We start from the raw sequence: 12,029 nt of genomic DNA on the forward strand, positions 1-12,029 counted from the left end.
CCAAGGATTCACACAAAACGTTTTCCGCATTTGCTAATCTCATGTTTCACTTGTGCATCATGGAACGTGCGTCGAGTTCATTTACGACAAAATAGATGATTAATGCATGCTCCGTAATGAAACCTAAATGGCATGGCTATCCTGACTAGGAAGTCACTACACCCAGTCCTCCACACCATGGCAGAAAACCATTTGTTTACATGGACAAAAAGTATATCATATATACCTTATAGCATCTAAGGTATTCCTGGGTAACATTTAAATTGAACCACAAGACTGACAGTTGTTTCTTTCCACTGTACCTGCCTACAGTTAGTTATGGAACAGGGACACAGCTGAAACCTTTGAATGCAACTTCATCCACCGTCGTGGGATTGTCTTTCAGCTGCAGCATCGGCATTAATGTGCAAACTCTGGAAGAATCCATGTCACCGACCGCATGTTATTTTAGACCGCTTCCTAAACTCCTGATAGTGGCTTTAGCCGTGCTCACACGGGGGGGAACGCTGTCAGAGAGACACAAGCGTCTCTGCTTTCAGCCCACTAATCCCTGGGATCTACACTCACAATGAGCGCGCATCAGATCCCGCCAGCGAGCACCGAGTCCCAAGGCTACGCAGCCGGCTCAAGGTGCTCGTCTCTGTAAGGTGGAGAGAGCTGGCCCGCTGCCAAGCCAGAAGGCTTTGTGGGAGCCATTATCATCAGTCCTCAGCATGCACGCAAGCTTCAGGAGGTCGCCACACCTCTGGGTGCTCTTCCTCCTGCTCCTGGTTGTACCGTGCTACATTTTGGTTTCACAGACACTTATTCTCTAATAATCAAACCCCAAAATGTATTAACAGCTGTGAAGTTTAACTGGATTGGCAGTGTACTTTGGCTAAAACGGGTCTCCAAACAGCAACAGTCCAGTAGTCGTAATAAGCCAACATTACCACCAAGGCCAGGGGAATTTCGTACGAGTATTATTAGTAGGATTACAGGACTGTGTTGGACCTCATCCTGGATGTGACTAATAATAATTTAACTGGCTTTGTGTAACACTTGCAACTTCCTAAAAACCTTCCCTCTTGTAGCTAATAAGCTGAACAGTTTTAAACCGATCAGCCACAACATTAAAACCACTGACAGGAGACGTAAATAATATTGACCATCCTGTGACAATTCAATGTTCTGCTGGGATGTAGCCACAAAAACGCTTTAGGAACAACTAAAAAAATAAAACATGAAGAACAGCACAAGGTGTTGACCTGGCCTCCACATTCACTAGATCCTAAACTGAGAAAGTATCTGTGGGATGATCCACAGAGGCCCCTCCCCTCAAAGACCCCCCCACTAACAACATTCTGTTGCCAAGACACCACAGGACACCCTCAGAAGGCCCATGTCCATTCTCTGATGGGTGACAACTGTTTTGGAGGCATAACACAATATTAGCTAGGTGGTTATAATGTTATGGCTGATAGGTGTAAGTTACAATAATTAGATTTTTCATTTCTGATTGCCACTATTGCTCAATTAGGACTGGACGGCGTTGTTTTGACTTTTTCAAGCAACTCACGCTAGCTTGATAGTTAAGCTAGCAGCTTATAAAATACACCAGCAACCGTTAGCATTTAGCATTTTCATCTATGTGAAGTCTGTGTAGTTAAATCACTTTTGTCACCGTAAACTACTTATGCGCATGGAAAACAAAAAAAGGGGGCGGGGCTTAACATGCTCAACATGGCTGCCGTCGCTAAACAGTGAACATTTACACAGAATTCATCTTTTATCAAGGCAGTCATTCAGTGGGATGAGTGTCATAGTCATGTCATAGTCAGCCTCTTTGGCAATTAAAGGAGGGCCGCATTGTTCAGCCATCTGTCTTCAGGGGCCCTCAGCTGACAGACAGGGGCCAGCAAGCGCCCTCGGCGACCCGCACCTGACAGTTCAGCGAGCGGCGGCCCGCCACCAAGGCCTGCAGACACGAGACATTTTGTTTCTTATTGCTGGAAACCCTTCTTTTAGGAACATAACAGAACTTCTTCTTCTTCTTTTGGCTATTTCCAGACGCTGACATTTAACTTCAAGAAGCCCGCTCCATCCTGTAAACATTCCCAACATTATTATTTTTCTTTCGGGGCAGATTTATATCTAAATGTTAACAACACACTGGGGTAAATGTTTAGATGGGGCTGGGTGAGGGGGTGTGGGTTGGGGAGGGGTGAGGGGAGGAGAGGGGGGGTAAATGGGGACATGCACTGAAGCTGTAGTTTTTATCCACTAGAAGGAAATGAATTGGCTAAATATTTAGATCGGGTCTTATTCCAGCGGATGTCTGTCACCACGGAGGATGATTTGTCTCAGCAGCCTCAGCACATTTCTCAATTAAAAAAAAAAATCCTCTTTTTTTTCTTTTTCGTCTGCTGCAATGACAAGTTGTGTTTATTTTCTGGAATGTCTCTATTTGTTTGTGGTTGTAAAATGGTAAACAAGCCTTCAAGTATCAGAGATATGAGTTAGATCACGGCTACTTCCACTGCAGCATTAAGCATGAAGTGGTTTTTAAGACGACAGTACGCTTTTATTATTATTATCCACTAATTTCCTAGAGTGCATGGTCATTTTGCCAAACTAAAAAAATATTCAAATAAATCCCAGATGTATTGTTAATTCAAGGGTTTGTTTTATAGTTGATATACAAATCTCAAAATGAAGTATTCAACTATTTATTTTTTTTGGATGGTTTTAAAGCAGTCATGCCAAATTAATACAGATGCATTAAAGGATAATAATAACCCCATTTTATTTCTTTTCAACCTGGCGAATTTCCTGTTAATGAGTCTTTTGTTGCTAGTTTTGCATTCGTCTCTTCCATCGGAGAGTTTCATTAAAACCAGGAGTTGCATGGAAAAGTGGCATTTCCTCCCATAGCTGTTCGGAAATACACACATATATATATATTTTTTTTTTTTTTTGCAGGAATCCTGCAGAAAGGTTAGTTCTTCGGTTTCCAAATGAAAATAAATAAAAGAACACATGTCCCTGAACAAATAAACCAAAATTATACTTTAAAAAGTAGATTAAATGCTAACATGTGCCCCAGTGGCCACCCGCGGTACTGTAGTTCGGAAAAAATAGCAAATATTAAAAAAAGAAAATGCCTCCAACAGCAAAAAATAGGAGACTACATCAAAATAAGCTTCTCTTGAGGAGACACCAGGGACAGGAGGCCCTGAGCTCCAGCCACAAAGTGCCGTGGGGCTACCAGGGGGTCGAGCCTGCGACTACCAGGCGCTGACACAAGACGCTGAACGTTTCTGCGGGCTGCAGCTTGGTTGGGACAGTTGGTAGGAGCTTGAGCGTGGGTGGAACCCCCGTGTCCGGCTGGGGGTTAGGGTTAGGGCTGAGCTCGGGGCACCAGGGGCAGGAGGCCCTGAGCTCGTGCCACAAACTGCCGTAGCGCTTGGGCTACCAGGGGGTCGAGACTCCGAGACTGTACTACCAGGGACATGAGACGCTGAACTCGTGTAACCAGGGGTGTGAGTCTTCCTCGGGCTGTGGCTTGGCTGGGACAGTTGGTGGGGGCTTAAGTGTGGGACCCCAGCAAAATATTTACATTCAGTTCGAAGATAAAATAAGAGTATAAGAATAAATATTTTAAGGGTACGACAAATATTTACTGTCGCTGTACTATAGTCTGGTGAGCTTCTAAAGTCAAGGGTCGCGTGCAGGAAGCAGGAGGCACGAGTGGGAATGCAAGTACAGCACGTCGGTAAACTAAAATCGTCATGTCTGCAGAGCGTTACATCAAAGTGTTTGCGTTGCAGCAGGGGATCGGGCGAGCCGATGGAACGTGGCGACTGCGAGAGGGGGCGAAAACCCAAGGAAAACATACGAGGGGTTTTAAAAGAGAAAAAAATAAAAGGGGCTCGTTACTTCCCTGGGAGGTGTGCGTCCATTACCGTGCTCAGGTGTTAACAGGTTCCATGTGTGTTTACACTTCATATATTGTTCCGCACGCCGCTGACGCCACAGTCGGGGCGCGAGGCCCTCGACTGGGCCGCTGCCGCGTCACCGCGAGCCAGGAATCTTGGCGGTAAAGTTGAAAAGAAAGGAGATCTGTGCAGAACGCTGGCAGCTTGAAGTCGCTTCTAAACAAATTGGGGCTCTTTTGACGGAGGCCCGTCGGACTCGTCGTTAAATTTGCATGTGAATGCAAACAGCCTGACCGCCCAGCGCCGCACGAAGCGGCCGCTGCTGCTCTTATTGTGCCGGACGCTGGTATTTGTCGAGGTCCAGGTGGTGCGTGCTCGTGTTGTTAACGCACAATGAAGCAAGATTTCAGAACAAAAGAAGAATAGCGCTTTTTAAGGCTTAACTAAGAAGGTTCCCTCACCTTCCTGCGGCCACCTGACACCCCGTAGGTGAGCCAGCAAAAGTGGAATCAGGCTTAAGAAAACAGCCGTCACATTAGGCAGCCCGTGCAGAGGACATTGTTATTATTACGAGGGGTAATAGTCCTGTGGGAGGCCGGGAGCGTGGGCTGAGCCCGGCTAATGCAAGCTGCCGTTAAGTGGTTAGCTGCTAATAGTGTTTTCCTGTCCTCCTAATGGAAAGAAACAAGGGTCAGCGCTCGGCACCGAGACATTCGCTCTTCATTGAAGCGGACCTTCGACTTTCAAACACTAACAGGATGTCTTGCTCGCAGCGGTTGCCGCGGCAGTCGAGGAGGCCGCGTTGGGGTGTGAACTTTTCAACCTCCCCCTCCGCCCGGCCGGCCCATGCTTCACGCGCGTGTGACGCACGCAAACGCGCCCGGTTCCGTCGCGTTTTAACCCGTCACGACGTTTTGGATTTGGAGAAATGTAAATATCCAGTTCTGGAGGCTTCTGAGGAACGGGCGGCGACGGAAACCTGACCCCGAGCTCCAAACAGACCGTCAGAATAAAGCTTTTATTTTTTTATTTTGTTTACCTCTCTGCTCGTTTCTGTTTACAGGCGCGTTTTGTAAGAATTCAGCAGCCCCTCACTGTGGTACAGATATATTTCCAGAAAGTGGCGGCGCTGCACCACATGTATCAACAAATCTTTTATTTTGAAAGGGCAGCAGTGGAAAGCTAACAATGAAATACGTGCAATTCCATTTCATACTTTTCCATGCCTGTGCCCCTCTGTACTTTAGAGTTAAATACCGTGTGGCTCAGTGGCACCTACTAGAAAAATTGAAAACAGTATTTGTTTGAGGGACTACTTTCTGCTGTGGATTAATACACATTTTGGGGCTTTAGCATTTCCAGGAGTAGGATACTTATTGGTGGGATATGTTCATCAGCGATGCAATAAAGAGACGTAGAGGAATTTATACGAGCAGAAGAATATCTCATGTCACCAACACGCTGCTGAGCATTGCAATGAACTACTGGGACAGATATAGAAGCTCTACTGTAACTCTACTGTATCCCTCACCTGTTCTTTTAAAGAGCTTTTTGCTTTAGGTATTTGTTTATTTAGGAAAATGAGCCAATATTACATATCTGAGAGGTGCAAAAGTATGTGCACCTGCAGGATCCGTTCATAAGTGTTTCCAATCAGCGTAATGAGACGCAGGTGTCGTCCAGTGCCTCGTTCAGTTTAAAAGATAAAAATAATTCGTCTCTGGATCTGATCTTCACAGCACGTGTTTACGGACAAACGAGCTTTCTGAGTTGTTGAGTCTCATCAGGGCTGGAAAAGGTTACAAAACCATCTCTGAAGAGTTTGGAATCCACAAATCAGACAGATTGGAAACAAACGGGGGAGGTTTTTTAACGCAACTGTTATTCTCCACAGGAGCGGTCGACCACCGAGGATCGCTCCGAAAGAAGACGCACAAAAGGAACAACTTCTAAGCAACTGAAGGCCCTCTCTTACAACCACGGAAAGAACGTTTCGCCCCATCTGTCACTTTCTAAAACATCATGTGGACGAGCCAGAAGACTGCTGGGACAATGTTTTGTTGACAGACGAGACCAAAGTAGAACAGTTTTAGTTTAAATGAGGAAGAATCGCGTCTGGAAAATGAAACAAAGCTGCTTGTTGTGCTTTCCGTCACCCGTTTCTAAAGGTGAAATGTTCAGTAATAACACGAGAGGGAATCAACAAATAAATAAAAAGTCACTTTTAATGGAAGTTTTTTTCTTTCACACTCACAATCAAGCTTATAGTCTGATCACACACAGATAGAGAGAGACAGAGAGAAAGAGACAGAGAGATGTTGGACATTCACCCAGAATAAGACACACACTGGTCAGTTTTATCAGACAAAAATATATATATATATATTTAGACTCTTTACAATAAGCTTGAATCATGAAACGTACACGGAGGAGTGTGCACAACTACAGTCCAACACTGAATTATTTTACTCCTCAAGCAAGTCTGCTTACTTTTTTATTTTTTTTGTACCCTGGTGTCAGTGTAGAATTCTTGTTTTTAAGCAACTCTTTTTGTTTTTGTTTTTTTTTTTTTTTACAAATGTGCAAATAAGACAGATTTGGAATCCTTCAGCGCTCAGTGTAAAAAAAAAAAAAAAAGAAGTCCAGGATCCTCCGGAGCAGTGATGGAGGCTCACTCCACCTCAGTCCCGCCCTCTCAAGTTTAAATACGGCTCCTCCTCGCAGCTTTTGCCTTTCATTTTCAAGTAAAGTGCTCCTCTAGCAAAAAAAAAACCAACACGGCATGAGATCAGTCTCGTATCTATTTTCGCCACTGGTTGAAAAAAAAGAAATCTAACACTCCAATGGACAAAAAACATGGGAATGTCTTTTTTCTTCTTCTTCCAAAGTAAAAAAAGGCAAAAGCCAGCCATTAAGAAGCAGTCCTGGCTGTTAGTGGGGAGAGGCGACAGTCTCATAGTTCCCAGCAGGAAGTCATACAAACTCCAGCTTGCCGTGGCCGCTGTACATCCCCCAGTGCACCAGAGACAGGATCTTGTCGTTGCCCAGGTCGGCCTGCCTCATCTTGTCGCAGGTCAGGCAGCAGTTCTCGTGGCCCGTCACGGGCACCATGCACTCCAGGTCCAGCTTGGCCACGTGGCCCTTCTTGGTGTGGTGGCCGTGGAAGCTGTAGTGGAGCCGCGACAGCATCTGCTGCCGCTGGTCCTGCAGCCGCTTGTTCTCGCTGCGCAGCATTCGCAGCGCCAGCATGATGAGCAGCACCAGGATGAGGCCGCCGGCGATGGGCACGGCGATCACGGCCGCCCGGAACCACACCTCCTTGGCCGAGGTCAGCTCCTGGACCCGGGTCACCAGGTTCCTGTTGCTGTTGCTGTCTGCACATACAGAGGGGGGGGAAGACATGGTTAAATGCAAGCTCCTAAACTTTCCACTGCTTCCTGATACTCACACTGATCCGCCATTTAGAGTTTTAGTTTTAAAGCAAATAAGAATGTTTGAAATGAACTGCTGTGGCTTAATGAGAAGGAACGTAACCACAGAGAGGAAATAAGGCACACACACAAGAATGAGGAAGTGAGAAAGACAAAAACAAGTGAGTCACCTTGTCCCAACTTTGAGGTAATAACCTATAGTCTGCTCCGCTTAGGGTCAGAGCAGAGGAGAGCTATGAACGTTTCATAACTCTACAAGCCAGTTTTTCTACCCAAGAAGCAGACTTGGGGAATATTCACTCAATGAGGCACATTCCTACTCAGTGGGAAAATTACATGGTGCACACATAATAAAAAAAAAAAAGAATATATCTGATCTCATTCCAAGTGCTTAAAGGTAAACTGGCTGCTCCCTGCCTTCCCAGGCGCAGAGCTGGAGCCCATTAAAAGTCAAACTGAAGTTCTGTTATGCTGAGAGAGAAAAAACGTAAAAGGGGGCGAGGGTGGCGTGTACGTCCATAAACAGTAAGTATCTGAAGAGCCCTACAGCTCAGCGTATTGCCTCTAGATGTGGAAAGAGGGGCAAAATGGATACCCACTCATCCAAATCATTTATAAATCAAGTTAAACAGAATTTCACAGTTCTGCGAGGTTTCTCCTGTTACCTGTCGAGTCCCTGGTGTGCGCCAGGTCGTGCAGGCCCCTGTAGTTGCACATGTCGTCGTGGCAGCACTCCAGCGCCGCGGCCCCGGTCAGAGCGTCCACCGCCCTCTGGCTGCTGCTGCTGCTGCTGCAAACGTCGGCGGCGGCGGCGTCGGGGTCTAGACACCCGTGGGTGAGCGGAGAGTTCGCGTTGAGCGGGTCCAGGACCTTCGTGAAGCAGGCGTTCAGTTCCGATTTGCACATGTATCCAGTGGCCACGCAGTGCGGTGCGTCACAGTAACACCTTATCTCTCCTGGAAAGAAAAAGACGTGGGGGAAAAGGCAGGTGTGAGAAAGAATATGAAGAAGATCCTGATTTTTTAGCTTGATAATTTAACAAGAGGCAGCCAGCTTGATTTTGCGTGAAAGAATACCCTACAAAATCTTAGACAAACCCTTTCCACGCTTTCAAGGGTTCTGTGGATTTACTTTGAATCCCTGCTCCCTCTAAGTACCAGCTAAGCCCCTGCAATAAACAGCCAGGTAAACTTTAAAGACCTCATGGGATATTCCACATTTTGCATCTATCCCTCTTGAGTAAGAGGCCTTTCGTTCTCCGTATTATAAAACAGGAAACTTGTAGCTTATAATTAGTGGTCTGTTTTTTTTTGCCAACGTCAATTTCTTTCAATCTAAATAGAAACTTGCAAGTCAAGGGGGAGGTGGGGGAATCGGAGCGCGATGCAGAATCTCCTTCTCTCTCTCTCCACCAGCCAGTTTGCATGCAAAGCTTCACTTGTGGTCAGGACTTGCCTGGGGGGTTGGGGTGTGGCGGGACGGGGAGGAGGTGGTAGGGTGCTCTGAGGTCCCATCTAAAAGAACTTCCAGCAACCTTATCATTACAGCAGCAGCCTGCAAACACGGGCCCACTCATTACTTCATCTACAGCCTCCATTTTTCAAAAACATAAATCTGGGGGCGCAAGAGACAAAATAAAAGGCCAACTTTTGTGGCACTTTTAACGTGAAAGGTGACTCTTTACTTCTGCAATTAACAGAAAGTTCTTCCCTCTTTGTGTTTCCAGAGACTTTAAGCTAAATATAAATAATAAAAATACAGCAGCCACAGCTCGACTGTTTTCAGGGAGCCTCCACCGACTATGTGTGCAGGGGCACATTCATCAGATCAGTGTTTTCCCTGTGAATGATTGGAGCAGCAGGGCTCAGGCAGGTCATTTGGAGAATATTTCATTAGAAAGGAGAGGCCCCTTTGTGGGCTGAAAGGGGGGAGAGAGGGAGAGAGAGAGAGCAAAGGAGGCTTTTTAGCCCCTGCTCAGTCTTGTATGAATGGCAGCTTAAACACGGGCTTGTCCCAAGTGAAACATACCAGCTTTTATGTTTAAGAAATAGCACTAATAATGTTTAAAAGCCATGAAATGAAGGAGGTTTAACTGGTAAACAAAGGGTTATTAAGACAGGAAAGCCTTTTCAAAATAAAAGTTTGTTCAATCCAGTTATTAAATGGTAATTAGTTTAAAAAACGTTTTTATTGTATTTAGAGTTAAAAACAATTATTTTTAGTTCAAAGCTAATAATAAATAGTTCTTGTTTTGCTAGCTTAAAAAAAAAAAAAACACTTTATGGCTAAATGCTACATTGTTGTTAAGCTAGCTGCTAGTCTTTCTCGTTTCTATCGCCTCCTGTTTATCCTGATTGAGGGGCTGAGAGAGAGGCTAACAAAACATGCCCCCCGTCCGGCGGAGCAAAGTCTCCTCAAACACGTACCTTTAGTCAGAAGGACCGCCATGGCACAGAGTTCCAGTTGTAGCCAAATGGAAATGAAACTGGACTGTCGATCCATTTACAGCGAGTTGCCGCACAAGAAAAGAAAATTCCTCGTATATATCCAGGAGGCAGCAGCAGCGGCAGCCAAAAAAAAAAAAAAAAAACGGATAAAAGGTTCACATGGGCATTCCTGTGCTCAAACACGAGCCCGAAAATAAAATAAAAATCACCCCAAAATGTCTCCTCTCCCGCATAGGGGACAGAAAAGTTAACGAATAACGAACAACGTCTTCTTCTTCTACTACTACTACCAAGACGAACGGTGAGAGAGAGAGAGGAAAAAAACTGAAACTGAAGTATACTCCTTGGAAGAAGAAGAAGAAGAAGAAAAAAAAGTGAAAATGGATTTAAAAATAGAAAGCTGTCAGCGCTGGTCCCCGTCTGTGTCTGTGCGTAGCCGGTGACGGTGAAGCATCACTTTTGTATTCCCGGACGGAGAAAAACGGTAGGAGGAAAAAAAAAAGGCGAACGGGACGAGCAGACGACCGGACCACAGACTGAACAACAGACTCCGGGACAGGTTCGGTTTTAGCCGAAGAAGTAGCTGCGTTCTGTTAGAGCTCCGCCTCCAATCTTGTCTCTGATTGGTCGGAGCGCAGAGGGAGGCGTTGATTGGTCGGGGAGCAGAAAGGAGACGTTGGTCAGAGCACATCCGGTATTTCCCTTCAAAATAAGAGTGCAAACGAAAAGCTGTATACAAGGTAAAGAAAAGTTTATGTAAACCATTGCAAATGAGCATTTTGGATATAAAAACAACAGTAGTTAAATTATAATTAAGTTTAAATAAATAAATGCTCAAACAAAGTGGTTAAATACATGACTGATTAGTGGCAAAAGGCTTTTTATTGACAGTAACATCATGTAAACTTACTGTACTTGCAGGTGTGCTGTGTTTTGTAGACATAATGAGTCTAGAAGGAAGAAAAAAGTTAATAACAGTTGTGAAGATTATGCAAAAAGAAAGAAAAATTAAACTCCAGTGCAGTTTGTTTGTGATTTTTAGACTTTCAGCCTTTCCCTTGTAAAGTTTACAACTACGTGTAAGTGAAAAGCATAGAAATGCATGATTAAAACCTATAAAAAAGGCACTGAAGATAATAAAAACAACAGAAGTCAAATCAGAATTACATTTAGAAGATTATTATGCCGTCATGAGTGAATAAATGTTCAGATAAAGTCGCTTAACATGACTGAAAAGTGGCAAAAAGCTATTTATTGACTATAACATTACGTAAAGCTGCCTGACTATATTTAAAAATGCAGAATCCGTGTATAATACATTATACATCCAGTTCTATCTAATCATATACTGTTATTGAGCTATTTTTGCTTTTATTGTGTAGTCCAGAACATCTTATTTCCTGTCATCTTCCGCTCCTCACTCTCCAGCTTCATCAAACCGGTCCTTTCATTCATACTCCTTCATTTCCATAATGCCATTTTCCATATGTCATTATTAGATGCCATCGGTCACTCCATGGACTCATGGTGACTTGTGACACTGCTGCTGCTGCTGCAGACTTTGGACACAGAGCTAGTACTCTGGTGTGTTGCAATGTGACCTGTCATATGTTTAGCATGTGCACAAAGAAAGATGTGTAATTTGCACATAATCCCTTTTATATACCAAACAGGGCTGATGGATGAGAAGATGATTCTCTATATGTTTAAAGACGTTTTAATTGTGAATTGTAGAGCTCTGTGTGTGTGCAGCCTCTTTAAATGCTGCAGAATAAAGTCAGCTCAGTCCAGCAGCAGCAGCAGCAGCTCTACCTGCAGCGTCACGGTGCTGGCAGCCAGGATGACGCCGCTCTGAGTCGCTTTCCTTCGGGCTACATGACTGCTGCTGCTGCTGCTGCTGCAGGGATATGGAGGGAGGGAGGAGGGGACGGCCGCTCAGAGAAATTAGCAATCCAAAAAAGCACATGGCGCCACCGAGACGACACTTGCGCGCCCACACACACTCACACGTTCACAGAGAAAGTGCACGCTCACACACACAATTAACCTTTAACAGTTGACAATGCAAACACGATTTCTATCAGGCCAACCGCTCTCTGCATTTAAGGAACTATGCAAATATGCAAAACATGACAATACAAGTTACACATGTCAGATATGATTTAGTATCAGTTAGATATTAACTAATATTAAACCCCTCTTGCAGACATTTCGGATTGTGCCATTATTGTGTG

General features: G+C 44.8%; 1 protein-coding gene across 1 annotated transcript; it reads right to left on the reverse strand.

Annotated features, from left to right (window-relative positions):
* Positions 1-6,124: 6,124 nt before the first annotated feature.
* bambia (BMP and activin membrane-bound inhibitor homolog a) lies at positions 6,125-10,317 on the reverse strand. Its single transcript, XM_084565602.1, has 3 exons — positions 9,775-10,317; positions 8,014-8,304; positions 6,125-7,291 (listed from the first exon to the last, which is right to left on the reverse strand). Exons 1-3 carry the CDS (start codon positions 9,848-9,850, stop codon positions 6,891-6,893), a joined length of 768 nt encoding a protein of 255 aa, XP_084421728.1. The 5' UTR covers positions 9,851-10,317; the 3' UTR covers positions 6,125-6,890.
* Positions 10,318-12,029: the final 1,712 nt, after the last annotated feature.

The sequence above is a fragment of the Chelon labrosus genome, assembly GCF_963514085.1.
Source record: "Chelon labrosus genome assembly, chromosome: 18".
In the NCBI taxonomy this organism is placed as follows: Eukaryota; Metazoa; Chordata; class Actinopteri; order Mugiliformes; family Mugilidae; genus Chelon; species Chelon labrosus.